Here is a 27,846-nt window from a genome sequence, read left to right on the forward strand (position 1 = left end):
GAACAGCAACAGGGGGGCTGCAGCTCTGGCAGGCTGCATGAGGTTGGGGAAGGGCGGGCAGATGTTTTGGGGATGTCACAGTGGTGGTGGCGCCAGGGGTCAGGGTGGTGCCATGCAGGTTTGGCTGCAGGTGGGGTGTCCCTGGGCTGGCCGGGGGGGCTGTGCTGTTCAGAGGGGTGCCCTGCAATGCCGCCCTGCCCTGCAGCAGGAAGTTGGGGGGCGAGTGGTCCCTGGGGAGGCAAAGCTGTTCCAAGCACATCTCTCTCCTAGGTGGACCATGCAGGGCAGTGACCCTCCCAAGAGGGGCCAGCAGGGGAGGGCTTGGAAGGGCTCACAGGAACCACGGCTTACCCACTGCGTGCTCTGCATCGCCAGGGCCCCTCTGACCTGTATCCTGCTGCTCCCCCAAACCTCCCCAGCATGCCCACTCCCCTCTGCGCCGTGTGCTTGAGACAGGACCAAGCCCATGTGCTGGGGGCAAGCGGAGGGGACAGGCGAAAGGGCTGGGGGGCCACTCCAGTGCCAGTGCCAAGGCATCTCTGGCGGCGTCACCGGGGGCGAATGGCGCAGCTGGTCCCCATGGTGGGGTGGGGGATGCAGGGGCCTGCGCCCCCAGTGCCGCAGTCCCTCTCCATGCAGACGGTGGGCAGGGGGGTGGCAGGGAGCTGCCCACCCCCAGTCCCAAGCTGGCCTAGCAGGCGAAGTCCTCGAAGACGCCCTGGTGAGGGTAGTGGTGGCGGTGGTGGTGGTTGGGCAGGATGCCTGCGTTGTAGGCACTCTCCACGTGCCGGCCCAGCGTCTCACAGGGGCTCTGTGGGGATGGCAGTAAGTGGGGTGGGTACAGACCCCATGCACCCTGCTCCCCCCTACCCCAGCACAGCCTGTCCCCAGGAGCCCCCGCCTGGGGGCACCCAGCTCCCTGCTACCCCGGGGCTGCCTCAGCTCTGCAGCCTGAGGTCACCAAATGCAGAACCATGCCATCCCTCGCTCTTGGAATGACATCCCTTCCCCCTGGAGAGCATGCTGCCCTGGCCCTCTCCTTGCAGCCCCCAGGGCAGCCCACCCCCACAGGGGTACCTGGTCCTTGAGTTCCTCCAGTCCCAGTGTGGCAATGCTGCCCGAGGGCTTCTTCAGTGGTGGCTTGGAGCGGCGCAGGACCCGGCTCACCCTGTCCCGGATCACCTGGGTGCAGATGGGGGATCAGCCCCAGACCCGTACACAGGGAGCACCTCATGTGTGGGCACCCCGGTCTGCACGGACCTGCTGCCCACTTGCCTGCCCACTTGGGGGACACAGGGCTGACAGTGGGGACAACACTTCTGCCCTCAGGCCACCAAAGGATGCTGGAGGACCTGTCCTCCTCCCACTGCCTCCTGCTGGCAGTTCCCCCATTTGGGGGCTGTAGTAGCCCTCTGGGGTGGCCATGCACGTGTCCCCCTCCCCCCGGGGAGCCCAGCCCCCATTCTGCACCTCACCCCACAGCCTTAAGGGCTCAACGCACCTCGTACACATAGTCCAGGATCTCCAGGATGGTGAGGATGCTGGCACCAATGAACAAGCCCATCTGTCCCCCGATGTCCCCTGGGGAGGAGAAAGGGGAGATGGTCACCAAGGGATGCTGCACAGCCCAGAAGGAGCTCAGAGTGGGCAGCGGGGCTGTGGGCACTGCCAGGGCTGCCGGATGGAGGGAAACAGCATGGTCATGGGGGCAGGGGAAGCAAGATGGAGAGAGCAGGGACTTGTACGGGACAGGGGACAGCCAGCAGTGTGCCACCCTTCAGCCAGTCCCTCCCCAGCCAGCCATATACCCTCCCAGGGCTGAGACCCAGAGCTCCGCGCCTCAGGGTCCCATAGGAAGGTGAGAGGAGTCACCAAGAAGTCCAGCAATGTCGTAGGCTTTCTTCTGCTCAATGGCCTCGTAGTTGAGCGCCTCAAAGAAGATGTCCAGCACCAGGAAGTTCTCCCTGCAGCGACACCACAGTGCTCAGCAAGGAGGGCTGGTCACTGACACTCCCACCCTCTTTGCCCCCCGAACCTTCCCCGTCCCCAGCTCCTCAGCTCTCAGGTGCTCCCAGGGCGCTGGTGAGTATTCAGGATGGTGCAATGGTGACACAGAAGGGACATGTCCAAGGCTGGAAGGGACCATGGAGTGGGGACGTGCTGGCAGGAGGGCTGCAAGGACACAGGCTGGGGAGATGCTCTAGTGGCAGCCACCCCTAGGCAGAGGATGCTGCAGGGACCACATATGCCAGGACCCTCTCCCCGCATGTTGCCAGTCCTGCAGGTTCCCAATGTCACCAGCCCCCTGCCCACTCCTCCAGCACACCCTGGAACCAGCAGCTCACCTGATGTAGGTCTCATTCTTGTTGTACTTGCGGGCAAGGTAGCGCGCTGAGCCCTTGTTGGGGATGCGCACCATGGAGATCTCCTTGCCATAGCGTGTCAGGTTGCACGGTGTGGGGCAGCTGCAGCGCTCCTGGCTGTCCTCCACCGCCGCATCTGGGGGCACGCACCCATCGGCATGGCTGCACCCCCTCAGCCCCCTCCCCGGCGGCATCCAGCATTCCCCCTGCCACCTGCCTGCCCACCGCTGCACCTACCCAGCGTGTGGTCAGCACACTCGATGTACACATTGGGAGAGCAGATGGACTCGTTGCCTGTGGAGAAGCAGCTGGTTGGGGGTGTGGGAGTCTGACCTGCTTCTGCCTCCCATCCTCGACTCACTCCCCTAAAGGCAGTGGAGCAGGGGTGGCCCTTGGGTGCAGGCTGGGGACAGGTAGCCCTTGGGTGCAGGTTTGCTGGGGCAGAGGTGGCCCCTGGTTATAAGGCAGACAGGGAAGCGGGGGTGTAAGGAGGGTAGGACAGGAGGTGACACAGCATATGGAGGGGATGGGGTGGTCCTTGGGTGCAGAGGGATGGGGCAGGGGTGATCCTTGGGCACAGGCTGTAGGGGCCCGGGGCAGCCCCAGGAGGACTGTCAGGGCAGCGTGGTGTCCGCTCGCTGCCACATGTGTCCCTCACCTGGCATGTGGACCATGCGGCAGTGGCAGCTCCGCACCACGGCCTCCTTCTCGCACTGCAGGCGGCAGGCAGCAATGCTGTAGGTGTCATAGCCGGGCAGCATCTGCTCCCCCTGCACGCTGGCCCGGCAGTTCCCCCATGGCTGCGGCAGGTAGGTGAGCTGTGGGGACGAGAAGGGCATCACTGCAGAGCCAGGCCAGGCTGGGTGCCTGAAGGCATCTACCTGGGGGCTGTGGGGCATCCTGCCGTACCCGCTGCTCCTGGCAGGACACAAAGGTCTGGAAGCCGGGCGAGACACCAAAGCCCAGCTGATGGATGTAGGGTGGCTCATCCTGGCTGTGAATCTGGACTCGGATGCCAGCTTCAAATGACGTCTCGTCTGTGGGAGAAGGACAGAGAGGCTGCATTCCTGCCTATGGGGACAGCCCTCAACTGCGCTCCTGTACCCACCCAGAACCCGCATCCTGGAGCCCAGCACCCATCTGGTGCCCCGCTTGCTCCATACATCCCCGTCCTGGGGTGCCCTGTTTCCCCACCAGCCCTCTCACCCTTGCCTGTGCCCTGCCAGCACCGCGGCCCCACTCACTGGTCTCTCTCCAGATGGGCAGGTATTCTTCCTGCTGGATGTCCAGCATGATCTCCAGCCCATTGCCCATGCCACCCTGGCGAGTCACTCGTGGGTTCCTCCGGTCCCCGTTGAAGGTGTAACACTTACCATAACGTGTGTAGACCTGGGGATGGAGAAAAGGGTGGGTGAGGGAGCAGGCAGGGGTCTGGCAGGGTGTTCTGCAAGCAGGACAAGGTCCATGAACCCTTTCCAGTCCCACAGTGGTGCTGGAAAATGTCTTGTGCAGCCCTTGGCAGGGCCCATCTCATCCTCTCACCATGCTGCCACCCCTTCACTCTTGCTGGAGAGTGAAGCACTGCTCCCAGGATCCATGGGCAGCCCAGCTATCCTGCCCCTACCAGGAGGGCACTCACAGGGGTGAAGTGCTGGGGGCCACAGCGCTCTCCCTGAAAGCGGCACTCCACCAGCATATCCTCGATCTGGTGGCCCAGGCGGTGGAAGAAGCTCTGCATAGTGCGCTCGGAGTGGCGGGGCGGCAAGAAACGCGAGTAGTTGGCGAGACGGGTCAGCCACTCACGCCGGTCCTCTCCCAGCACAGCCAGCATCTCGGGCACCAGCGAGCGGTTCTCCCAGGCCAGCCCCAGCCATTGCCCCACTGAGTAGAGGTCGGGCTTGGTGAGGTGCAGGAAGCGTGCCCGGTTGGGGTTGCAGAGGGTGACGGCTGGGAAGCGGAGCTGGGGGGCCCAGGCGAGCCGTGCCCGGGTGTGCACGGGGTGCGAGAGCAGGTGGTGCAGGCGGTCGGTGGCGCCGGTGGCCAGCAGCCCGGCGGAGGCCAGGAAAGCCAGGCTCCAGAGCAGGCGGCGCAGGCGGGACTGTGGCCGGGTGCACATGTAGTGCAGCCCAGGGATCCTGGTGGCTCGCAGGATGCCGACAGCAAGTTGGGCAGCACCACCGTCCTGAGCATCTGCCAGGGCTTCCTTGTCTCGGCAGCAGGCAAGGGGCAGCGGCATGGCTGCAGGCAGGGTGGCTCCTCTGGAAAGTGGGGTTCAGGCTGCCCCTGAGGCTGCCCAGGGTCCCTGGTCCCCTCCAGGGAGCTCTCCCTCCCGGGAGGCTTTTGCTCTGCACCTTCCTGGAGACAAATGTGGCAGGCGCTTTCCCAAGCTGCTCTGGTGACGGGTGAGGGGAGGGAGAAGAGGGGGCTGTTGCAAACACACGCCTTCCCCCAACCTCCATTCGGGAATGGAAAATTCCTCCCTGTGCCAGGCTGGGACAGGGGGGTGTGTTGTGTTACCCCGGGCAGGGTGAACTGGCAGCAGTCAGTGCACCAGCATGGTGGGCACCAGTGTCCAGATGGTGATGTCCTGTCCCAGCTATGCTGTGTGAGCCCTGTGCCTAAGGACACTGCACCCCAGCTCAACACCATTGTCACCTGCCCTGGTGCTGCAGCACCCCTGGATACCTAGTTGGACCCCCGTGGTCCCCAAACACAGCTACTCTGGGGTTGGAGCCCTGCCCCACAGAGACAGGGCAGTGTCAAGCCTGGGGGGCCATTGCCTCCTGCCAGCACTGATAGGAACCATATATATACCTCAGTGCCCAGTGCTGCACTCTGGTATTGCCCAGCCTGGAGCTGGGGGTGGCAGTGGATCTGAGCCCTGTGGGGTGGGAGAAGTGGGGCTGTGGGGCAGAAGGAGCAGAGCTGTGGAGCGGGAGGCTGCGTGGGAGCCCAACTGAGCCTGGCGGGCGCTTTGAAGTGACGGTGAGGCTGTGATCAGAGTGTGGCGACGACGGGGGGGTGTCTCTGCGCCAGGCTGTCAGCGCAGTTGGCAGGGCCCCAACGGCCTGTCAGGGTGCCTTCAAAGCTCGGCACCGCACTCCCCAGCAGCCTCTCATCTCCCAGTACTGCCTCCCCTAGGCACCTGCCTTCAGCACCAGCCCTGCCAAGGGGTCCCACAGCCCTGGTATGAGCCGGAGCCATTGTGCCCCCAATGGAGGGCATCATTCCTGCTGCTTCGCGACGGCTGGGGCAGGAGAAGGATGGCAATGGCGAACGTGGCATCTGGAATGGGGGAGCTCCTGCTTGCCCTGGCAGGCACTCCCGGCGCCATCCATTCTGCCGTGAGCAAAGTGTGCCTCCACAGCCATCCCAGGGACCTGGCCAGGATCTCAGCTGGCAGCTTGGTGACAGGCACAGGAGGCTGCCAGGCAGGTCAAGAACGGAGTTTGGGAATGGCATGGACACGGAGGGAGGCAAGCAGAGGCAGTGCGCAGCATCGCCGGTGCCTAGAGGCTGCAGAGCACTTCCCACCCACCCCATCTCCATTGCACGTCCTACCCCGCAGCAGGGAGCAGCCCAGCCCAAAGGCACCCAAGGTACCAGCTCTGGCCCTTGCTGGCTCTGGCCAAGCCCCGGCTGCCGTCACCCCGGCTCCGGGCACCCCGGCTCCGGGCACCCCGGCTCCGGGCAGCCGCGAGCCGGGCGGTGGGTGCGCGGCCCGGCGGGGCCGGCTCCGGCAGGGGGCAGCAGGGCCCCGCGCTGGGGCTGCGCAGGGCGCGCAGCGCCGCCCGCCGGGCGCCCCCCTGCCCGGCCCGCGCCGGCCGCAGGACACAGCCGGGACCGGCAGGATCGGGCCCCCCAGCTGCGCTTTCTTGCTCCTCCCGTAATCCCACCTTCGGGCCCTGCTGCTGCACAGCGCAGGGCAGGCGAGGGCAGCACCCCAGCCCCGCCGCGGGCAGCAGTGGGGAGCGGGCAGCAGTGGGGAGCAGCCAGCCCCACGGCACCGTGTGCCCTGCGGACGGACGGTCCCCATCCCACCCACCATGAGGTGCCTGCGCTGCTGCTTGCTTTGCTGGAGGAACAAATGCTCTTGCGGGGCCGCAGTGCTTCCTCGGGGCAGAGGTCAGCTCCCTGGGGACACAAAGCCAAGGCTGGGGAGCAGTCCTGGCCAACGGCATGAGCCCATGCCCCAGAGCTGTCACCAGTCCTGGCACTGTCCCCACCACAGCACAATGCCAACATGGGCAGGAGCACTGCCATGGGCTCCCCCATGACAGCAGGACTGCCATGGGCCTCCCTGCTCTCTGAACCCTCAGGACCAGCCCAGTGGGTCACCCTCACTGAGGACCACCTCAGGATACCTCACCTCAGGACCACCACCCACCCTCACTGAGCTGTCCCCTCCAGCCTGTGTGTCCCTGCACCATTCCCAGGACACAGCTCAGCAACCCCTATACCTGTGCCGATGTGTTTGTGTGAGGTTGTTTGAGCCGGCTCAGCTTCTTGCTGTGATTTATTGTGGCTCCAAGAGCCGGAGGCTGCCAGCCTGATACCATCAGCCCCTTGCACACCAGGGCAGCTTTTATATTAGTTTTCTTTAAACGGTAGATGAGCTTCCCAGGCTGGAGGAAATGTCATTTCTCTGAACGCTTCCATCTCGTGTTGGTTCAGACATCTCCAGGCAGCATCGCAGTCACCCTGGAGCGGGGCGAGGGATGGGGATGGGATGCAGAGGCCGGGTCACACGGGGACAGACAGCTCAGGGACAGGGACCAGGGTTGGGCAGAGCTGGAGGAAAAGGTCCAGAGGTGGTGGTGGCCTTGTCCCCTACTCCCTGTAGCCTCAGGCAGGCAGGCACGACTGCAGGGGCATATGGGGAGGGCAGGGGTGCCTGTGGCACCCAGCTGAGTTACTCACTTGTCGGGTGCCAGGGTGTCAAGGCCAGCTGTGAAATAGTGCTGATGAGAGCACAGCACAGTCCTGAAGGGCTTTGCCTTTCCAGCATGACAAACCGAATTAGATAACAGGGTGCACGGGAGGAGGAGGAAGGGCAGAGGAGAGCCTGCCTACATGAGGAACATGATTTCCTCCCCACAGCTGACCCAGAAAAGTGCCTTGCAGGGCTGGAGCACATGTGTTCAGCTAGGGATGTCACCTGGGGCTCTGCTCACTGGGCACCCTCAGGGCTGGGGCAGCAGGATTCCTGCACCGCGTGCCAGCCTCCCCGCACAGCTGCTGCATGCCGGCATCCCCGCGCCATGTTCACGTGCAGGGGAGACCCCATTAGGGAGGTAATTTCTCAACACAATTCCTCATTTCCCTGCTCTCTGCCGTGGAGACTTGCTGACCTTGACAGAAATAGCTGCTCGTGCCTCAGCAGACGGATCCCAGCTGGAGATTGCCAGGGGCTCTGGCATATTTCTCCCCACCTCACACAGCTCTGGGGCTCCACTCCTGTCCTGTTGCCCCACAGTGGGGCACTCCCTGGGAGCAGCGTGCTAGCCCCCAGCATCCTCACCCCAGTTCACACCAGCTTGCCCATGACCACCGGGGGCACAAAGACCAGCCCCATGCACCCTCAGTCCCCCCATTCCCACCACTGCCAGCCCATTGTGCTAGTCTCTGGCTGATCCCAGCTCACGCAGGTATTTCCACAGCTTACACGGCTCCCCATGGTATTTAGCCTCTGGAAGACGACGTTAAACATTGCAAGCAGTGACAAATCCTGATTGCTCCAAGGAGACAAGAGGCCGCACTAAGCTTCCAGCCAAATGTTTGCATGCAAGGGAAACGAGCTGCGGCATGTGAAACACTGATGGGTCCTGCTCCTGAACGCCTGGGGCACCCAGCCCCACTCCTATGTCCCCACTGGGACACCCAGCCCTGCTCCCACATCCCTGCTGGGGCACACAGCCAGCAGGCAGGCCCTAGGCACAGGCACGCTATGCAGAGAGGGTACCCTGGCATGGGGACACCTTTGAGAACAGTCATTGCTGGGGCATGATGGGGATGGGGATGATACTGGAGTGCTGCCTGCCCTGGCTCGGCAAGGATGCCAGTCCAGGGGTAACCTTGGGGACGTCCTCTGGATACTCCAACCGAGACAGTAAATCAGCATGGGCAGGACTGTGGGATAAAGGAAAGTAGACTCCAAAATTAGAAATGCTGCTTCCTGAGTGTGCTGGAGGCACAGGGATGCCCCCGGCTAGGAGGCGCTGCACAGGAGGTGGGGCCAAATTGAGTCAACAATGGCAGAGCTGGGGTAACAGCATGCCCATGCATACTGCCCCCTGCTCTGCTCCTGGTCCCCTAGACTATCTCTGCCAGAGCCCCTTGCCATGCTCCAGGCCCCCCACAGCACCGCCTGCCGTGTCCCCAGCAGCCCACTCCCCCCGCACAGTGTGGCCGGGCCCCGCCTGGGTGCCCTGGGAGGGAAGCTGCAGCGCTGACGCCAGCATTGCAACTGCCTGGGATATGAGAACCGCTTGGATTCAGCAATTTCAACTCATTTCAAGCCCGATTCTGCAGCAATTTTCTGAGCCAGTGGGATGTTTTCGCCTTTGCAAACGTCCCCTCTCACGCACAGTTGCACCATTTCCTTTCCCTGCTCCCAGGAGGGTTGGGGAACAGCGCCAGTTTGGCTCAACTCCAGCTCCAGTGGTGGCACAACCATGCCCCCACACCAGAAGCCCCTCGGCGCCACCCCCTGCCCCACACAGAACTGCCAGGACAGATCCTGTGGGATGCAGCCCAGCTCGAAGGGGTCGGGGCTCCTGCCTCCATGGAGCACTGGGCTCTGCAGCCTCAGTCACGGCAGCGCAGGACAGCTTTGGCCCTGAGCAGAACACACCAGCGCTGGGCTGGGTTCCTTGTTTCCCCCATCCTGTGAAGGGCCAAGCTCTGGAGCATCCTCTGCTGTGTCCCAAACCTCTTCCCTGGGAGGAGGGAGAGCAGTAGAGCAGCAGTGAGGTGGGAGATGCTGTGGGCACATCCTGGAGGGCTGGGACTTCTCCTGCTGCCTCTCTGCACAGATGTGCCTCTGTCTGTGCCACAGGCCAGCCCGTGCCAGCTGAGCCCCCTTGGCCAGGCTGAGCCAGCAGCAGAGACATGGGTGTGTGGGGCTGGCCCCACTGGTTGGGGAGCAGGGGGAGAGGGCTTGGCCCCTCTGGTGCCAAGCAGGATCACTGCCGGAATACCAATCACTCAGCTATGCCGTGGGCTGCACCACCAGCTGGGCAGAGCAGTGGGAGGCACCCAAGCCCCAGCAGCGAGCAGGGTGAGCAGGCCAGGCTGCTGCTTTGGGGTCAGCGTGCAGCCCAGTGCCCCCCAGGAGTGGGCAGGACCCAGACCAGGGCTCCCCGCTCCTGGTGGGTCAGGAGCACAGGGATGCAATGCATGGCAGGGGGATGCACTGCATGCACAGGTGAGGACACCTTCCCAGTGCATCTGCTCCAGCACTGCCAGTGACATCAGTAAAGCAGGGGGACACTGGCACCGTCCTCCTTCCAGGAGCAGTATCTGTGACAGCACACCCAAACTTGTGTGCCAGGGAAGGACCTCTCCCTACAAGACATTACCCCAGGAGTCCTGCACTGGACAAGCCAGGAGCTGGAGGTGGCTGTGCTGCCAGTGCCACATGGAGCCAGGGTGGCTGTGACACAGCAGTGAGAGGCTGGAGACCCCAGGTCCCCATCTCTCAGCCCTGTTGTGCAGGCACAGCAGCACACAGCGGCCTCTGGTAGCAGAGCAAGTGCCATCACAAGGTTGTGCTTTCCTCTCCCACTGCTCCTGGGGGAAATTCATCCCAGAATCTCACTCAGCTCCTCATTTCCAACCCAAATTTATTCATGGCCAGTTTATATCATTTGTTCTCATGCCAGCATTGCCCCTTAGCTTAAATAGCTCTCTTCCCTCCCTTGTGTTTACTCCCTTGATGTATTTATAAACAGCAATCCTATCTCCTTGCTGCCTCCAGTCTGCCAGCCCGTACGTTCCAATCGCTCCTGGTTTCCTCTCCTGATTCAGGCTCTGCTCACCTGTGCAGCCCAACTGCCCAGCACAGCATCTGCTCCAGCTCCCCAGCAGCTTCCTTAGCCCCAGATGCCCAGGGCTCACACACTGCCCTCTCCATCCCACAGCAGCCATGGGACAGCATCCCACCCAGGTCAGGACCATTGCCCTGGCCAGGGCTAACTGTCTCCCTGCAGATCTCCTGGTGGCTTGTGCTTTCATATTGTTTGCTTGCACCAAGCACTTTAAAACATCCACCAAAAGGGTCACCTGGGCAGGTGAAGGAGCTAATACCAAGGGAACTGCAGAAGACGAAGCGCTGCGGTTGCTGGCGGTGGGGGCAGGTGTGCTGCAGTGCAGAGCAGAGGCGCAGAGAGGCATGGAGGCAGGAGCTGAGGAAGCCCACTTCAGCCTGTCAGCAGCCAGAAAACTTCTCTGAGATGCTGAGCATTCTGCCTACTTACCCTGGTCTCTCCCTAAGCACATGGGTCAGGTGCTGGGACTGCAGGAGTTTTCTGCCTCCTGACTCCCCTGAGAGGGAGATGGGGAAAGCCATGGAGCAGAGCCAGGAGGTGCTCAGGGTCTTCATGGGAAAGATGCACCAAAGCTGCACCCCCAAACATGCCAGACAAGCTTGTTGAGCTCCTAACAGGGTCTCCTCTCTGGATTTGGACTGTGCTGAGTAACAATCCTGCCATGGCTCTGTGCACTCTCCGGTGCTCTCCAGCTGACTTCCCATCCTCAGACACTCCCTGCACTGGGCACATCATCCCTGGGCACGCAGCACAGGACACTGCGGATAAGTGCTGCGATGGGCTGCAGCTCAGCCTTGCTGCTGCAAACCCAACAAAACATGCATGTACACAGAAAGCAATAATTATGTTTTGGGGTAGCAGGTTCCTCTTGACAGCTGGAGGAGATCCAGCGCCATGAGTGGTGCTGTGCAGACACAGCTGCTCTGTGTCACTTGGCCACAGACCAGGGAAGGATCCCCAGCTCCGTGATTTCACACAGTGGTGTAGCACAAAGTTCATCCATCTTGTAGGCTGCAGGAAGCAGGGAACGTCAAGGGTACTCAAAAGTGGGATAAGCAAGGGTCCTTTGTGGAGCTCAGGCAGCCCCTGCTCTCTGGCTGCTGTCACCCTTCAGGGACCTCAGTGCTGCAGGATGTCCCCTGCCCTGCAGGCACATCAGTGCCTCTGCACGGTTCTGGCTGGATGCTGGTGGCTTTTGGCTGAGAGATGGCAGCAGATCCTGGGTGCCACCGGCCCTGCCTTGCTCCCCCTTGCAGGCCGGGGCACTGCGGGGAGGCAGCGCGCAGCCCCGCAGCCCCCCTGCTCCCCTGCCCGGCGCGGGCAGAGCTCTCCAGGCAGCGCCGTCCCTGGGGACCGCTTCTCTTTGAAAGCAACCGTGCTGCCCGTCCCTAAAGGGTTAACAAGCAATTTCCTTTGCTGACAGCTCGGAGACCGTTCAGTATCGACTGCGGGAGAATAAGAGGAGAGAAGCAGCGAGATAAAAAGGCAGCAGAGCTGGCACCGCCTGCTTAATCCCAGCGTTTAATCTGCTGGGGCAGCGCAGGCAGCCTTATCTCGCCGTCCTTCTGCTGCTCCATCTCATTACCGCTCCCACGGCTGCGCGGGCCGCCCCGCCGGCAGCCGGAGGAGCTGAGCCGGGGAGCGCTGGCCGGGGGCGCGGCTGCCGCCAGCCCGCCTCGCTCGGCAGCCTCCGCCGGGCCCGGCACCCCCGCTGCCCCGCCGGAGCGGGGACACGCACACACACACACACGCATACACACACACACACACACACGCATACACACACGCACACACACACACACGCATACACACACACGCGCACACACACACACGCACACACACACGCACACACAGGGACGTGCACACAGCCTGCACCACGGAGCGTGCTGTCTCACACACGGCACCGCTCATGCCTGGCGCTGTCACACAGCCTCGGGGACACGCTGCCAGTGTCGCGCACACACATGTTCCCTGGTCTTTCCTCCCTTCCCACCCCCCCCGCCGCTCTGGTGGTCCAACCTGTGCGATGCCGATGTCCCCACGGGTGGATGGAGGATGCAGTGCTCTGTGGGACAGTGCATGTAGGACAGAGCGGGGCCAGGACAGCAGGCAAGGCAATGCCACTGTGCCCTGCATGTACCCCTCCGTCCATCCTCACCCACCTGTGTGCTCCCCTGCCGGGTGTCAAACCGAATCCGCTGTCTGAGCATTCTCACCACACACACCACAGCCAACGTCACTAGGTCACCCCGGCCTGGTCCTGGCAGTTCCCGCAGCCGCAGGGCAGCGGTGGGCAGGAGCGGGGGGCGCCTCTTGGGAGCCAGCAGGTGCCGGTGCAGACATGGTCCCTCCAGCCATTGCATTTATCTGTAAATCCGCAGCACTGACACGGTGCAGATGAAACCTCCACGCTAGCTGGGCTGTCACGGGGGTTATCTTACTGCCTATGGATGGGTTTACACTGATAAGATTTATTGTCACCCTGGCTGAGGTGCTGCCAGTGCCTCACTGCCTGCTTCTCCCACAAGGTTGTGCCGCTGCCTGGGGGTGCCATGAGAGCCACGAGCAGCAACTCGCCAAGCTGGCACCGGGCATGTCCCTCTGTTTCCCACTACCAGGGCTAATTGGTCCCCTGCCCACCCATCCCAGGCTTCCTCACCCAGGTTCTCACCATCGCAGTGGGATGCAGGGGGATGCTGGTCCCCAAGCCAGATCAGGTTGAGCAGAGAACACATCTGTGCTACCAGAAATTTGCTGACAGTGCTGGCAGCACAGCTCCTGTCACAGCTAGGCGGCTGCGTGGCTCTCCCACATGGCAAGGGACTTGTGGGGCTGCCAGGGTGGCCATTCATGGAGCCACTGCAGGTAGGATGGCCCGGGCAGGGAGCAGGGGGCAGCCTCCCATCCTGTAGCATCCCCCATCACCATGCGGGAGCTGGCAGGGTGGCTATGGGAGCTGGAGCCTTGTGCATCCTCTGCCCCAGGGTGACGTGGGGTGGGCAGGAATACCCAAAAAAGGCGAATTTGTCCCCAAGATACCCCAGTCTGCTCTGGTCCTTCACGCACGTCCTGCTGCCTGCCCCCACCAGCCACAGTCCCCAGCATTGATTTCCCTGGGGCTGGCAGGGATTGTCCTGAGCCACCTGGTGCAGCCAGGCAGGGGCTGAACCAGGCTAAATCCCTGAGCAGCGGGAGGGGGAGCTGCCTACCAGCATCCCCCCTGTCCCCAAAGTCACCGCATAAGCCCTGCACAGCTTCCCCACCACCCTGCTCCATCCCAGCTCCTGCCTCTTCCCCTTCTCCCCTCCAGCCGTTGACCCCTTGACAATGCTGCGGGCTCCGCGCTCTCTGCCAATATTAATTTGACCCCAGCATGTCAAAACCAAAGAAAACAACACACAAACAGCCCAAGCCCCAGCTGCACTCTCCTCCCCAGGTCTAGTTCAGGGTGCCATGGGGGCTGGGGGGCTGGTCGGAGTGATGGTGTAACCCACCAGCACATCAGGAGCTTGAGTGAAGTGGGGTGATCACAGCCCAGCGGGAAAGGGCTCGTTAATAGCAGAGCCCTTTTAGTAGAGATTAGGGAGCTGTGCGGCTTTGATCTTTGATTGCCAATTTGCATCTTGAAGGCGCTGGGACCTCATCCAGCCTCCGCGCAACCCTTTGTGGTTATCTCGTGGCTAATGGATTTGTTCTTAATGCTGGAGCGTGCAGGCTAAAGGCTGATTAAACCCTCTCCACGGCGCTAAATCAATGGAACAAACATGATAGGGGTTGGCTTTCCCCAGCCCGCACACTCCTGGGTGGAGGGGCTGATCAACAGAGCCCCCGTGCCCCAGCACTAGCAGGGGCTCCCTCCTTGGGGCTGCCGGGAAGGAGGCACCGTCACCATCAGGCAGGGACAACCCTGTGACTCATATTCCTGTGTTCCTGTATCCTCATCCTCTGCTTGCCATGCAGGAGGCAATGGGCTAGGGGAGCCCAGGCCTCCCAGCACGTCTGCCCTTCTTGGATGCTTTGGCCACTTTGCCCTTTTGCTGGTTCCTTGGTGTCTGCAGGGGCATCCCAGTCTTCTCTCAGCTCCTCTCTGCTCCCAGGGCTTGCTATGGGAGTAGGGACATGTCCTGGCAGGGGTGGGATGGGACAACCTGCCCCTGCAGCTGGGGGACTCCTTCCCCCTCTTTATGCCCCCTTCACCTCCCACACACTGGGGAGCGGCACTGGCAGCTCCCATCTCCTCTGTCCTTCAGACCGTCTCCCCTTCTCCCTGCTCAGAGCCAGCACCATGTTCCCAGGACCGTCTGCTGCCTGCAGCAGCCCATACATCACGTGCTGTGAGCAGCAGTATCCGTACACACTTTCCATTATGCCCACGGTCTCCATCACATGCTTCAGGAAAATGCAATTCCCACTGTGTCTGCAGGCAGCATTAGCTGAGGCAATAAGCTGCACCCTGCCTGCGGATGCCCCAGGAACAAGTGGCCTCCCGTCCTACCCACTGTCTGGGCTTGGGGCCTGAGGACAGGAGCTGAGCACCTGAGGTGGCCAAGACTAAGGTTCTGGGGACTAGAAGCTGTGGGGAGGAAGGTTGTGCAGCTGCAATCCAGGAGAAGACCAGCTGAGAGCATTTAGCACCGTGCAAAAGGCTTGAGGCATCACCCCAGATGCTGCCAGGGCAGAGCTGCCTGCAGGTCTGGTGACATTTGAGTGGCAGGACCTCCAAGCAGGTACCCTGCTCCAGGGTCTGAGCTGCCCATGCCAGAGAATGATACACGAGCTGCGACAGAGTGAAGCTCAGACCAGTGTCTTGCTGGGAGCCAGTCCATGGGGAGGAGGTGCTGGGAGCAGCCCTGCCAGCCCTGGGCTGTGCCTGTGCCAGGCTCAGCCCCGGCGAGCAGCAGCGGTGGCAGAGGCAGCCGGGCTCCTGCATGGCAAGGAGCTGGTGGGATCACACACCCAGATTCCCATCTGCAAACCTCACTATTGAATTTTCTCCCCTCTGCCAATATTTGCCAAGTGTGGGAGATAGAGTGGCTACAAAAGTCATCAGTGCCAGTATTTCAATACACTCAGGCTGGCAGTAGAGGAGTGGCCCAATGGGCTGGCTCAGCCCCCCACATCCCTACCCCAGGTCCCAGCCCTGGCCAGCCGAGTGGCCCCTGCAGCAGCGAGGAGAGCCGGGACCCCTCCATGCCGCTCTGCTGCACCTCTGCCCACCTGGGGTGGATGCTGCTGCCATGGGCACTGCTGCCCACACCACCCTGCCCTGGGCATTAGCACAGCCCCCGCTCCTGGCCTCGTCCCCACCTCTGCACCAGGACAGCCATCTCCACCCAGTCGGCATCTCCTCTGCAACCCTTGGTGCAGCATCAACCCATCCCCTCCAGTACTGTCCCATCCCCTCCATGTCATCCCCAGTGTCCCCAGCGGTCACCGCCCTGCCTGCACCATGGAGCCCCCTCTCTCCCTTGCTCCAGGCTGCCTGCACAGTCTCTGCAGCGGTCTCTGAGCAGGTGAGGTAGGATACGATGCTGAGATACAGCTCCTGGAGGAGAAGCCCAGAGTGTTATCAGCCCAGGGAGTTAATTAAGGTCATGTCAGGTGATAAGGAAACAGGATGTCAGAGCAGCAGCAGCACAGGGGCGTCAGAGCCAGAAAAACTCCTTCTGAAAAGCAACTCCACAGAGATGTGATCAGCCAGGTGCTCAGGAATGGAGTGGCTGTCACAGCCACATGCCTGGGGGCTCTAAGGACAGCATCGCACATGCTGGACCCATGTCCAGTACAGGATGGGATAGGATGGGATGGGGCTGGGCATGGGGCCCAGCTGTGTCATGCCATGCATGGGCAGGGAGAGACAGCAGAGCAGCCCTGGTTATCCGCTCCTGTCCTCGCACAGGAGAAACACGCCCCAGTGCCACCAGCACCGTGTGGGCAGGGCAGGAATTGCTGTGAACCTCTGCCTGTAATTAGCACATGTAATTGCAGATGCTCTCTGATTAGCAGGACCTCAGAGCAGGGCAGGCCAGGCTGCTTGACAGCTCTCATGCTGCTCCTGCCTCGGACTGTTTGTCTCCCTGCTCGGTGACAGCTTTGCCCCCCGGGCTGAGCAGTGCCGCAAGGCTGGCCTGGCATGGTGCACAGCAGGGTGGCGGGAGCAGGCTGGGGACCAAGGGGACACGTGTAAGGGACACACTGCCAGTGCAAAGCATCTCTCCTGTGCGAGCAGCCACGGCACCCGGCGCCCCGCCTGGATGGGTGGGAGCTGAGCCTCTGGGACATAATTAATACTTGCATCAATCTAGGCTGGATTTGCATAGTCCCTTCAGACCCATGCTGCCTGGGAAGGTGGGCTGCTCCGTGCCCTTCCCAGGAGCAGATGCCGAGTCAGTCCTGCCACCTCTGCAGGAGGTGTCAGTCCTAGCATGGCCCCCAGTTTGCCCCCATGTGCTCCCCATCCCTCCTTGCCCACCACCCCCTGCAGCAGGGACACCTGCAGGCCCCCACCCTGTCCTGCTCCAGCTCCTGGAGCGTTGAAGACAGGTGGAGATGCTTCCCTCTGCTGTGGGGGCCCTGGCTCCACAGGCTCCCTCCCTCCTCTGGCTGTGAAGAAATAGCAGAGATGGCAGCTTGGAAGTGAAGGATATGGCAGAGTTTGGAGGGTAAAGAGGGGCAGCTGAGCTGCCAACACCCCCCTGCAGCCAGGAGGCACAGCGGTGCCCTTCTCTGCATGCTCAGGTTGGGGTATGAGGTCCATGGGAAGAATCCATGGCTAGTGCCTGCTCTCCTGGGTCACCCAGCTCCCTCTTGCCCCTGTCCTGCTCCCCTGGCCCAGGTGAGCACCCCCAGCCCATCCCCAGAGGGGTCCCCCAGGCAGAGCCCTGGCCCAGGAGGAAGAAGAGCTGGGGTAGGATGGAGCCTGGGGTGGTGGCAGGGACAACAGGGTGCAGACAGGGACATAGGTGTCACCCGCGACCCTCGCTTTGCCACCCTGTGGGTGCAGGTGGAGGAGGGACGGGACAGCATGGGGATGTGCGAGGTGGCAGGGCCACTGCTCCCCAGGGATGACAGACTGGTGAGACATCCCTGTGCAGCCGAGCGCAGCACCTCGCCATGGCCGCTGACACTGCTGACAGCCGCTCCTGGCCCCGTGACACTGCGGGGATCACAGCACTCCCGGAACAGACGGGATACAGGAGGACACAGGAGGAGACACCGGCACGTCTCCTGCCCCCGGGGATGCCTACTGGCCCTCTGCAGCCACTGTCACTGATGTGCCTCACTCATGCCTGACCACTGCACCCATGGTACCCAGAGCACCCGCAGCATCCGCTGCCCAGCCCACCTGTGGGGGAACAGCAGACACAGCCACTAATTGTGCCTGTGACTGGGGCAGGGGGGCTATGGCCTGATTGCAGCTGGTTCAATCAGAGCCACGTGGCCCTCCAGCGTGCTGGGCACCCGGAATTAAACAGCTAATGAGCTGCTGACTGGAGGGCCAGCAGTTAGTGATTAATCAGGGACTCCGCTCTGCCCAAGCTTGTGCCTCCTCTTCCCTCCCGCCCCGCACATCCCAGGGGCTGGTGGCCAGCACTGGGCCAGTGGGGTCCCCTGCTCCCTGCCTGCCCCGCCACCGTCGGCAGGGGCCAGCCTGGCTCTCCAGCCCAGCCGAGATCCCCAACACAGAGAGGAGTCCCCAGCCTCCTTGCTGCTCAGACGTGGCATCTGCAGGTCCTCCCAGCCTCTGGCTTTCCTGGCCTCCCCTCTCGTCCTGTGCTCACGTTCCTGGCACTGCCAGCAGGAGGGAACCTTTTGTTCTGCTGGGAGAAAACCTGTTGAGTCCAGCCGAGCTTAGCCAGTACTTAATAGTTGTTCAGGTGCAAAGCGTGCTCTGGCTTGCATCTGAACCTGGAGATGAGCACGGTGATCTGGGCGGTTCTCCGCCAAGGGGCGTCCCCAGCTGTGCGAGGGTGGCTGGGGAGGACTGGCCATACAGGCAGCAACATCTCCCGGGGACAAGGCAGGCATAGGCGAGAGCCCCAAGTCCCAGCGGGTCGGGGTGCAGGTCCGGGCCCCCCACCCAAGACCAGAAGCGTGGTACTACGTGCTGGGGCTCAGCAGCAGGTTCATGCTCACCTCCTGCTTGCTGCTGGCGTGGCAATACAACTGTGGGCAGGTGGGGCTGGCGGCACCCTGCCTGTCACCGCTGCCTGCACAGCGCACAGAGGCACGGCTCCGAGCACAGAGGAAAGGGTTTGCAGCGTAAGCAGGGGACAGCCGCCCGCAGAACCACGCAGGGAGCTGCAGGGAAGCAGCTCAAGCACGAGCGTGACTCTGCTCCCCTGCTGTGATCCCTGGCTGGCTTTCCTCCCTTTCTCGGCCCTTGCAGAGCTAGGATGTGGCAGAGGTGTGGGCACGTTTCTGCCCTCTCACCCTCGCTGTCCATGCAGCCTGTGTAAGGAGCGTGCCCTGGGGATGAGCTTGCCGCCTCCTCCCCAGCTGCATGTCAGGGCAGCGCCTGCGAGAAAAGGCCAGAGACAGGCAAGGAGCAGGTTAGAGAGAAGCATGTTCTCCCCTATTGCACAATTAATCATGAGAAGTTTTTCCTCCTTTCGTGCATGAAACAAAATTTGGCAGGGCGCTCTGACCACAGGGACTCGCTGCTTGCTCTCCAGCAAAAACCTAGCCACATCTGGCAAAGAAATCACCTCAGAGCATCTCCGTGTGTGCAGGCAGGGAGAGGCAATGCTGGGACAGGCAGGAAAACCCAGCAGGGCTTCGTCTGCAGCCCCTGTGCAGTGAGCACCTTCAACCATATGTTCGTGGTGTTTGTCCCCGCTCCCCAGCACACACACAGCTGTGCTGCTCTGCCAGCACCATCATCCTTGCCCACAGACTCTCTTATTCCAGTCCCGGGCATACAAATGCCCAGGCAGGGGTGTCCACCCCCTGCTAGCTGCCTGGGTGCTGGCAGCAGCCCCTGCATCCCCCCCTGGGCTCTCCTCCCACCCCTGGCTGTCTCCCCGTGCCCGCTCCATCCCCCAGCCTGGCTGGAGCCGCAGCCCATCCTTCCTAGACGCCAAACAAGCCCAAGCCTCCCCAGCAGTGTTCCAGCTATTTGTTATTGGAAAAAGGGGGAAATACGGTTTTTGACAATTATTGTTTTTTCCACCTGACTGGCTGCAAACTTGTTAATTTTTTTCTTTAATGTGTGAACAGTGTCGACGGCAGCTGCATGTGAAATGACTCGACGCCCTATCTGCTGGTCCCTGGCTGGCTTTCAGTGCTCGCACCGCAAACATTGCCTTCTATAAATAAAGGCCTATATCTCATCAATGGCAGAACAGCAGCGCTTTATATAGTCGTCTTACATAAAACCGTCTCTCTTTATGGGCTTTAAACCATTTGCGTCACTTAGTGCAGCTCCGTAAACCTCCTGCTCCAGCCGCTTCCCCGCAGAGGGAGACCCGGCACGGCTGTCCCGTGCCCCACGCTGGCAGCGAGGAGCCCGGAGTCCCCGCTCTGCCTGGGGCTACCCTTCCCCCGCAGAGCCAGGTGGCAGCTGTGTCCTCGTCCCCGCTCCCCACCGCCTTGGCGCGCGCCTCCCTTCCCGCCCGCCTGGCCTTGGCACCGAGCGCCGGCGCGGCAGCCGGTACCGCCAGGCACCCTGGCGCCTGGGGGATGGCCGGCACCGCCACTCTGCCCTTATCACCCTCCCCATCCCTGCTGCGGGTCCTGGGGTGGTGCAGGTGGGGATGCTGGGAGGTGCTGCTCCATCCCCCATCACTTGGGAATCAGGGACCTGAGGGCACAGGGTGACAGGGGACGTGGTGCCAGGCTGGGGGTACTGGCTGGCTCCCAGCAGCTCTGGCTCTGACAAGCAGGGGACACAAGCCCAGCTGGAGGCTTTCCACCCCGCTGCCCGGTGAGTGCCTGGTGCATGGGAGGCTGGGGCTGCCCCTGTGGCCATGGGGCACAGGTTCCAGTCCCAGCCTGTGCGGAGGCTCCTGCGGTCCCCAGGGCCCTCAGCTCCATATGGCAGAGCCGGCCCCTCTGGCTCGCCGCAGGCGCCCACATGCACGCACCGATGGGTCGCGGGGGGGCCGGGGACTCCTGCCAGGGCTGCAGCAACACCTGCCTGCAGGGAGGCAGCCAGCACCCTGGCCGGCAGCACAGGAGCTGGGGGGCAGAGCTGCAGAGACTGTGCTGACAAGCCTTTGTTTACCCCTGTGCCACCACAGCTGGCTACCCCAGGTGTGCAGGTGGCCAGAGCTGGAGGGACACAGGGAGCCAACAGCATCATGGCACAGGAACCCGTGGTGCACTCTGGCCCATGGTTGCCTCCAGTGATGCTTGGCCGTGGGACCCCTGCCATGGGTGACACTGGCACCAAGGATGGGGTCGCAGCAGTGCCTTGCCTGCCACAGTGCCATGTGGCATCCAGCCACGCCACCAGCACAGGGCACCTGCACCCCAGCCAGACCTGCCCCATGCCCAGCCAGCCACACTGCCCGCCATGAATCCCCCAAGCCAGTCACCCTGCACCCTGTCAGCCCCACAGCCCTGTGTCCCCACTGCCCCATGACCCCACCGCCCTGCGTCCCCATGCACCAACAAGCACCCACTCCCAGAGCCAAACTTCCATGGGTGCCCCAGTCCCATCCCTCCTGCAGCCACCCGAGGTGCTCACCCCGCTCTGCAGCCAGCAGCACTTGGGGGGCACCACCCCACAGACCTCCATGCGTGCCCTGGCCTCGGAGGATGGTGGTGTCCCCTGATCTGCCCAGCCCGGCACGTGGGACCAGCTTTGTGGCATGTTCCGCATCCCTGGGGAGCCACACCAGGCGCAGGCGTCCTGGCCGCTGGCTCCCCCCATATTGGAGACAGGCTTATTAAGTGTGTGATATTAAATTACCCAGATAAGAGCGTAAGAGCTTTTAAAGTCAATTCATTAAATATAATTATGAAGAGAGCTTTTTTATGCTCATGGTGATCCGATCTCAATCAGGGAGACGGTGGGAAAGCCGCCGGCTCCTCCAGCATCTCCGCTCCCCCGCCGCGTCGCCTCCGCACCCCCCTGCTCCCTCGCCTTGGCCCCCTCCCGCTGCCCCGGCACCCCCTCCCTGGAGTCGCTGCTGGAGCCGGTGCCACCCCACTGGGATGGGGGTGGCATGGGGGTCTGCCCAGCAAAGAGGTGGGAGAGGGGAGGCGATGGGGCTGAGATTCAAGGGCCAGTGGGTTGAGGAGGAGGGAAGTGGGGTATGGAGATGCTCGGGTAGAAGAGCCAGTGCCTGGGGAGCTGAGCGTGGGCTCCTCCCAGCCACTGGTCCACTTCCCCACAGGATCCGACCCCCTCCCTGTCTCCTGCAGAGCAGCCTCCTTAGGGACCTAATGATGCATCCCCTTTTCCCAGGCAGGGGGGTGTGTGCTTCTCTCCCCTCCCACAGTCATTAATGGTGCTTTGCAACCAATTAATATCTGCCAGCCAGCCAGAGGCTGCCCCAACCCATGGATGGACCCCTCACATGCAGTCCGGCTGTCCCCACGCCAGCCCTTCACACCAGGACCCCCTCTTGCCCCATTCACCTCCAGCTGCAGCCCAGGGTGCAGCCACATGTGGGGCTGAGCCCATCTTTCCTGGGGGAAGACATGGGGTAACAGGGGTTCCAAAAACACTTCACACCTCCCCAGGCATCCAAAAGACAGCCAGATCACCAGGGCTTCCCATGTCCTCTTGCCACACTGCCCCAAGACCCACGATGCTGAGGGGCTTTGCAGTGACACCCCTGGGTTCAGTCAGACTCTCACTGTCTCACCTCAGTACCCCAAATCCTCAACACTTCCATATCCACCCATGTGCTGCCGCAGCCTGGGCACTGTGGGACAAGGAGCAGCCACTGGTGGGGAGCAGCGTGGGCTCCAAGCTGGGGTCCCCGCAGAAGGCTCTGGCGGGGGCTGGCGGGAGCAGCTACCCACTGCTGGGAGCTGCTGGACTGACATTTATTTTTAGATGTGAATTGTATAAATTAGCATTTCTCAGTGGATTAAGCAGCAGGAATTGTGTAAAATTAAATGGCAACGAATTGCATTAAAGTCCCCCGTTTTCTGGCACAAGCAGCGCCTCGAGCCGTGCCCGGGCGGCTCATGTGTAACAGCACCGAAGCTGCCGCCGCCGCAGCTCTGGACAGGAGCGCAACCAACCTGCGACGTGTCTGCACCACCCGGGACACAGACCTGGGAACGCACAAGCACAGTGGCCAGGCTGTGAGGATGGCGGGGGTTCTGGACAGCCTGCAAGCCCCCAGGGAGGTGGCTCGGATGCCAGGTTGGGGCTGCAGGACATGGACCCACTGAGTAGAGCACAGTGATCCAGATGGGCATGGCCGGGCTTGGCCGAGCAGCTCACAGGCATGGGATTGGCGAGGGATGCTCCAGGCTCTCCTGGGCACGGACATGGACAGCCCCAGCCCAGCCAGTCCCTGCAGCCATGTCACCCTCCAGCAGTGATGACACTGAGTTGGGACACACACAACACTGCCTGGTCCCAGAGCCCCTCCATGCCCCAGCCAGGGCAGGTCCTGCAGTGCCTGGAGCCCAGTGAGCAGCTGAGGGGACTCAAGAAGCCCCCAAAACCTGGGGCACACTCAGCCCTGCTTGGGGGGAGAGGGGAAATGGCGTAAGTTAATGTCAAGGGCTGAGCAGGCATCAGGTTGGGCAGGGCAGGTGAAGAGCAATGAGTCCCGCTCTTTTACCCAGCATAAAAATAGGCTGAAAATGTGACATTTATTAAGTACAGTTCTGGCAGAAAGGTCAGTGTGAGTCCCCATGTTGGGAGCTGTGCAGGTTGCAGGGGGGACGTCGGCAGAGCCTTGCTGGGAGGCGGCAGGGGTGACAGCCTGCTGCCCGCTCCCCATGCAGCCCCCAGCCAGGATCTCTCAGGGTGTGTGTGGCGTGCAGCTGAGGATGCTCCTCCTGTCTCAGCACAGGGGCTTTCTCCCCCGGGGTCTGCATGGGGTGCTGGGGACACCCCCTGCACTGCCCACATCCCGGGCAGGCGAGAGGCCCTGCCTGGAGAGCTGGGGCTGGTGCCAGCTCCGAGAGGCGCTGCCAGCTCTCAGCAACCTCCCCGCTCCCCCCCAACCTCCAGCCCTGGCAGGACTGGATTCAGTAGCCACACATCAGAAACAAAAGGCTTTTGACAGGGGACGTGGTTTTGAGAAAGGCACTGTGCTCCCGCCCCACCACGAGCAGAGCCTCCTGCCACAGTCACTGCTAGTGAGCAGGTGGGATGCTGCTGCTGGAGGAACCACCTCCACGTACCTCTTCCTGCAGCCCCCAGACCTCTGCCCACCCCAGCTGCCTGCACCTCTGTCCCCAAAGCACAGCTGTGAGGGCTCTCCCTTCCCACAGTGTCCTCCAACATGTCCAGCACTGGCCATGGGCTGTGGCCATAACGGAGTGCCAGATGCAGGGGCGAGGGCAAGCGTGAGCCACCTGCCACAGCTGAGCCCCAGTCCCATGGGGACACTTACCAGCCTCCTGCTTAATGGCACGTAAAGAGCACTATTGATTTCCCGTGCCGGCGCTGCACGCTTCACACACTGGGCATCACAGCTGTGCTCGCCCAGTCGGTGGGACCCTGCACCCACCGCCCTCCCCAAGGCAGCGGGCAGCGTGCTGGGGGCAGCGGGCAGTGGGCAGGGGCAGCCCAGATCTGTGCCCCTGGGCAGGGAGGGGACCAGAGGGCTGCGGAGCACTGCACGACTCGCAGGAGCGGGAAGAGGCTTCTCCGGGGCTCCAGCACAGCCCTATGGCAGCTGACGCAGGGGGCACATTTGTCAGCGGGGCTGCAGGGGAGCCTTGCTGCGGCTCAGGGCTGTCCCTGCCGCCTGGGGAGATTTACAGCCCAGCCGGGCTTTATTACATGGAAGATGCTTACGCTGGGGATTTTTTTCCCCATAGTTTCTTAATTTGCTATCCCATAAAGAAATGTGGATTTGTGACGTTAAATAGGGGAAGATCATTTACCACTCACGGCTCTTACTTAAAGGATCCGCACGAGTTATTTATCGTGTGAGCACGGGCTGCAAGCGGCAGCGCACAGGGACACGCTCCAGCCTCGGCGCTTCTCCTGCTCCCGAGCAGGCAGTCGGCCGGCGGTGGCCCCGCGGCTTGGCCACTCTCATGCTGTAAAACTTCCAGCCTCTGGCTGAAGTCCGTCTCATGCCCAGAGGGAAGGAGGGACTCCAGCGCTCCTGCAAGCATGGCTACAGGGAAAGCTCCTTCCCTTCTCTAGCATCCCTGGGGACATGACCTCTTCTCCAGGGACTGCTCACCATGGGCTGGGCACCCTAGGGCCCCAGAGCCTTTGTCCCACTGGGATGTGCTGCAGTCTGGGAGCTCTCCATCACTGCTGGGACATGCTGTGACTCACGTATCCACCCACTGCAGCAGGGGTACAAGAACGTTCCAAACGGAAAGACACACATGGGGACCCAGGACTGGGACTGATGAAGCCTGGAGCTTCCCGCTGCATGACTACTGGATGCAGGGCAGACCAGCTGCCCCTGCATCGGGGCCACAGCTGGGAGGCGTGAGAGCACCTGAGCCCACACATCACAGCTGGGACTCACCCTGCCTGCCAAGCAGCTCACGCTGTGTTTTAGTTATTCCCAGGAGAAGGCACAAGGGACCAGTTCAGCTCGGGGAATGGGAGTAGGAGGCTCCAGCTGCTGATGTGATGCTTCAACATGTCCTGCTGTTGCCCAGCATGGCTTTGGGACATGGTATGCAGCAGAGAGGTCACATCTTCCCCCATCCCTCCCCACACTCGTGTCCTGCAGCCTCTGCTGCCCCAGGTTCACCTCGGTGCTCCAGGCAAGTGAGAGGGACACTCCTTTCTCCTGACAGACCCTGGTGCCTCAAAGGCCAGGCTGGGGGGCTCAGCTGGGGACAAGGGGGTGGAGGCTGCAGGAGCCCTGGGCTCTCCTCCCTTGGGCCAGGGGATGAGGGTTGTCCGGCACTAACCATCCTCATGCCTGAAGCCTGCTCCAGTGCACAGTGCCGGCACGCTGGAGCCCGGCTGCCCGGGCATTCCCAGGGCAGAGCTGTGAGCAGCTGACGCAGGCAGGCCAGATGTCCTGTACGGCCACCCAGTGAGAAACCAGGTCCCAGTGACTGTCCTGGCAGTCACCCTCTGCTGCCACGCAGCATGGCGCACGCCACACACCATGTCCACACTGCAGGAAGCTTATACCCAGCCCCGTACGCCTGAGCTCTGTCCTGCCAGCCTCACAATGCGGCTCAGCACACGCAAAATTCCACTGCCATGCCGTGCTGCTGCCCAGCTCAAGGCTGGGCTATTCCAGAAGCCAAAGCTGTGCAGGATGCTCCAGGAGGACCTCGGGGTTAGAGCTAGCGTGGCTGAGCCGTGTGCAGGACTGTCCAGCACCAGAGCTCCCCGATCCCAGAGTCACTGAACCACACTTCTCCCTGGCAAACTCAGGCAGCTGGTGCAGAGCAGGCACAGAACCCAGCAAAACGCCATGAGGAATGGGGTCACCCCACCACTGCCTCCTGCTCCTCCCCACCTCACTGCAGTGCCCCATGTCAACCCCCACACAGGGCAGCCTCTCTGAAACAGCTCTTTCCCAAGCACAGCATCACCCTGCACAGTGAACAGGCATCGTATCAATGGGCACAAAGTGAAACAGGACATGCTGCATCAGCCATTTCCAGCCCCACAGAGCCTCCTCTTCCCCCCCGAGCATCCCGCACAGCCTGTGGCATTGCATCCCTCTTCCCGGCACGGAGCGGGCTCCGGCTGGCAGCACTGCTCCGGGGAGCGCAGCGAGCCAGCCGAGCAGTAGCCCCTGGCAGCCGTAGGAGAGAGGCGGCTCATTTCCAGAGTCATTATGGTCTGAAAAGGGTCCCATCAGGTATTCCGCCCGTTCAGCACATTTATTTTCCCAAACCACAGCGGGGATTTGTGATTCTAGGCTCAATATTAGTGAGAGCTGCATGCCGGCGATGCCCGGCCGGGAGCTCACTGCCTGGGCATGCAGAGTGCTGCTGGGGGGAGAACCTGCCAGCAAGCCCTGGGCAGCGAGTGAGTGGTCAGCCCCAGGCAGCCCCCCACTTGCCTGGCCATAGCTGTGCCTCCGGCGCGGAGCCGCTTGGCGTGTGCGTGTGTCTGTGCACACATGCATGTGCAATGCTGGCAGCCTCCAGATTCACACACATCCTAGTGCCAACCCCCTGAAACACAGAACGGCTCCCCTATGTGCAAAGGGGTCTCTATTCACCCCCCTCAGCCACCCTCACTTCGCAAAGCACCTGGTGTCAGAGCACTTCAACCCACGAGGAAACACAGGCTGGAGCAGGGCTCTACACCACGGCTCTCCCCCTGCCTGCTGCACACCCACTCCAGGGACCGCTGAGCCCCACTTCCCCCTTGCCCCAGCTCCTGCCTGTGAGCGCCTCCGGCACGGACCTGCCAGCAGCCCAGTGCTGCGGGGCACAGCCCTCCCAAGAGCTCCCACGGACTATCCTCTCTCTCTCTCTCCATGTGAAACTTGGAGGGAAACTCAGAGAGAGATGCAAACTTCAGCAGCCGGAGCGAGCCAGGGAGCCCTGCTCCAGTGAGGCGCAGCAGAGTGGGTGCCCCCGCGCCAGGTGGAGTCCCCGGGGAAGCTGAGCCAGGCGTGCACTCACCACAGTGAAATCACGGGAGGAGCAGTTCTCGCCGCTGAAGTTGCAGCTCTTGAGCATGTCATCAAGCTGGTGGCCGGTGCGGTTGACAATGTCAGCCATGTCAGGGTCAGGATAGAGCAGGTCCGTGGCCTTGTGGCCATCCCGGTCCTTGGGGGGCAACCCGGTCATGTTGGCCAAGTGGAAGATGTCGGCGTCAGTGAGCGCCGAGTGGCGATAGCGGTTTATGTTGCAGATGGTGATGGCAGGGAAGACCATCTCACGGATGGCCTCCTCATCCAGGGCCATGACGTGGGGGTGCTCCAGGTAGAGCAGCGCTGACTTGGCCGCCTGGTAGAGGAAGAAGGCGAGCGAGACCAGGAAGGCAAATGCCCAGAGGGTCTGGCGCACACCCAGTCGCCCCGACCGGCAGATGTGTCCCAGGCCGTGCAGGGTGCTGGCGCTGGCAAAGGCAGCCAGGTCCCGGGAGCGGGGCCGGGCAGGCTCCTCAATCAGGCTCTCTTTATCCCCTTCTTCTTTCTCCTTCTGCTTCTCATCCTCCTCGGCAAATTTGATTTTACACACGATCTCAATCGGCATCTGCCCCGCACGGCTGGTGTGCCCAGCCAGCGAGCCGCCCCCTGGCACGGGCAGCGGCCGAGAGCCCGGCCAGGCACTGGGAGGGGGCTCGGGTCCCCCCCAAGCCCCAGCACGGTGCCGGGAGGGCCGAGCCGTCTCGGGAGAGA

General features: G+C 62.3%; 1 protein-coding gene across 2 annotated transcripts; it reads right to left on the reverse strand.

The window, feature by feature from the left end:
• Window positions 1-691: 691 nt before the first annotated feature.
• Window positions 692-27,700, reverse strand: ASIC4 (acid sensing ion channel subunit family member 4). Of its 2 annotated transcripts, XM_065637813.1 has the most exons (10): window positions 27,125-27,700; window positions 3,608-3,752; window positions 3,273-3,400; window positions 3,022-3,181; window positions 2,601-2,657; window positions 2,346-2,499; window positions 1,873-1,964; window positions 1,502-1,581; window positions 1,078-1,182; window positions 692-811 (listed from the first exon to the last, which is right to left on the reverse strand). In XM_065637813.1, exons 1-10 carry the CDS (start codon window positions 27,698-27,700, stop codon window positions 692-694), a joined length of 1,617 nt encoding a protein of 538 aa, XP_065493885.1. The 2 variants fall into 2 exon arrangements, with proteins under 2 accessions (XP_065493885.1, XP_065493886.1); XM_065637814.1 differs by lacking the exon at window positions 2,601-2,657.
• Between the last annotated feature and the right edge of the window lie 146 nt (window positions 27,701-27,846).

This window comes from Caloenas nicobarica, chromosome 6, assembly GCF_036013445.1.
Source record: "Caloenas nicobarica isolate bCalNic1 chromosome 6, bCalNic1.hap1, whole genome shotgun sequence".
Classification (NCBI taxonomy): domain Eukaryota; kingdom Metazoa; phylum Chordata; class Aves; order Columbiformes; family Columbidae; genus Caloenas; species Caloenas nicobarica.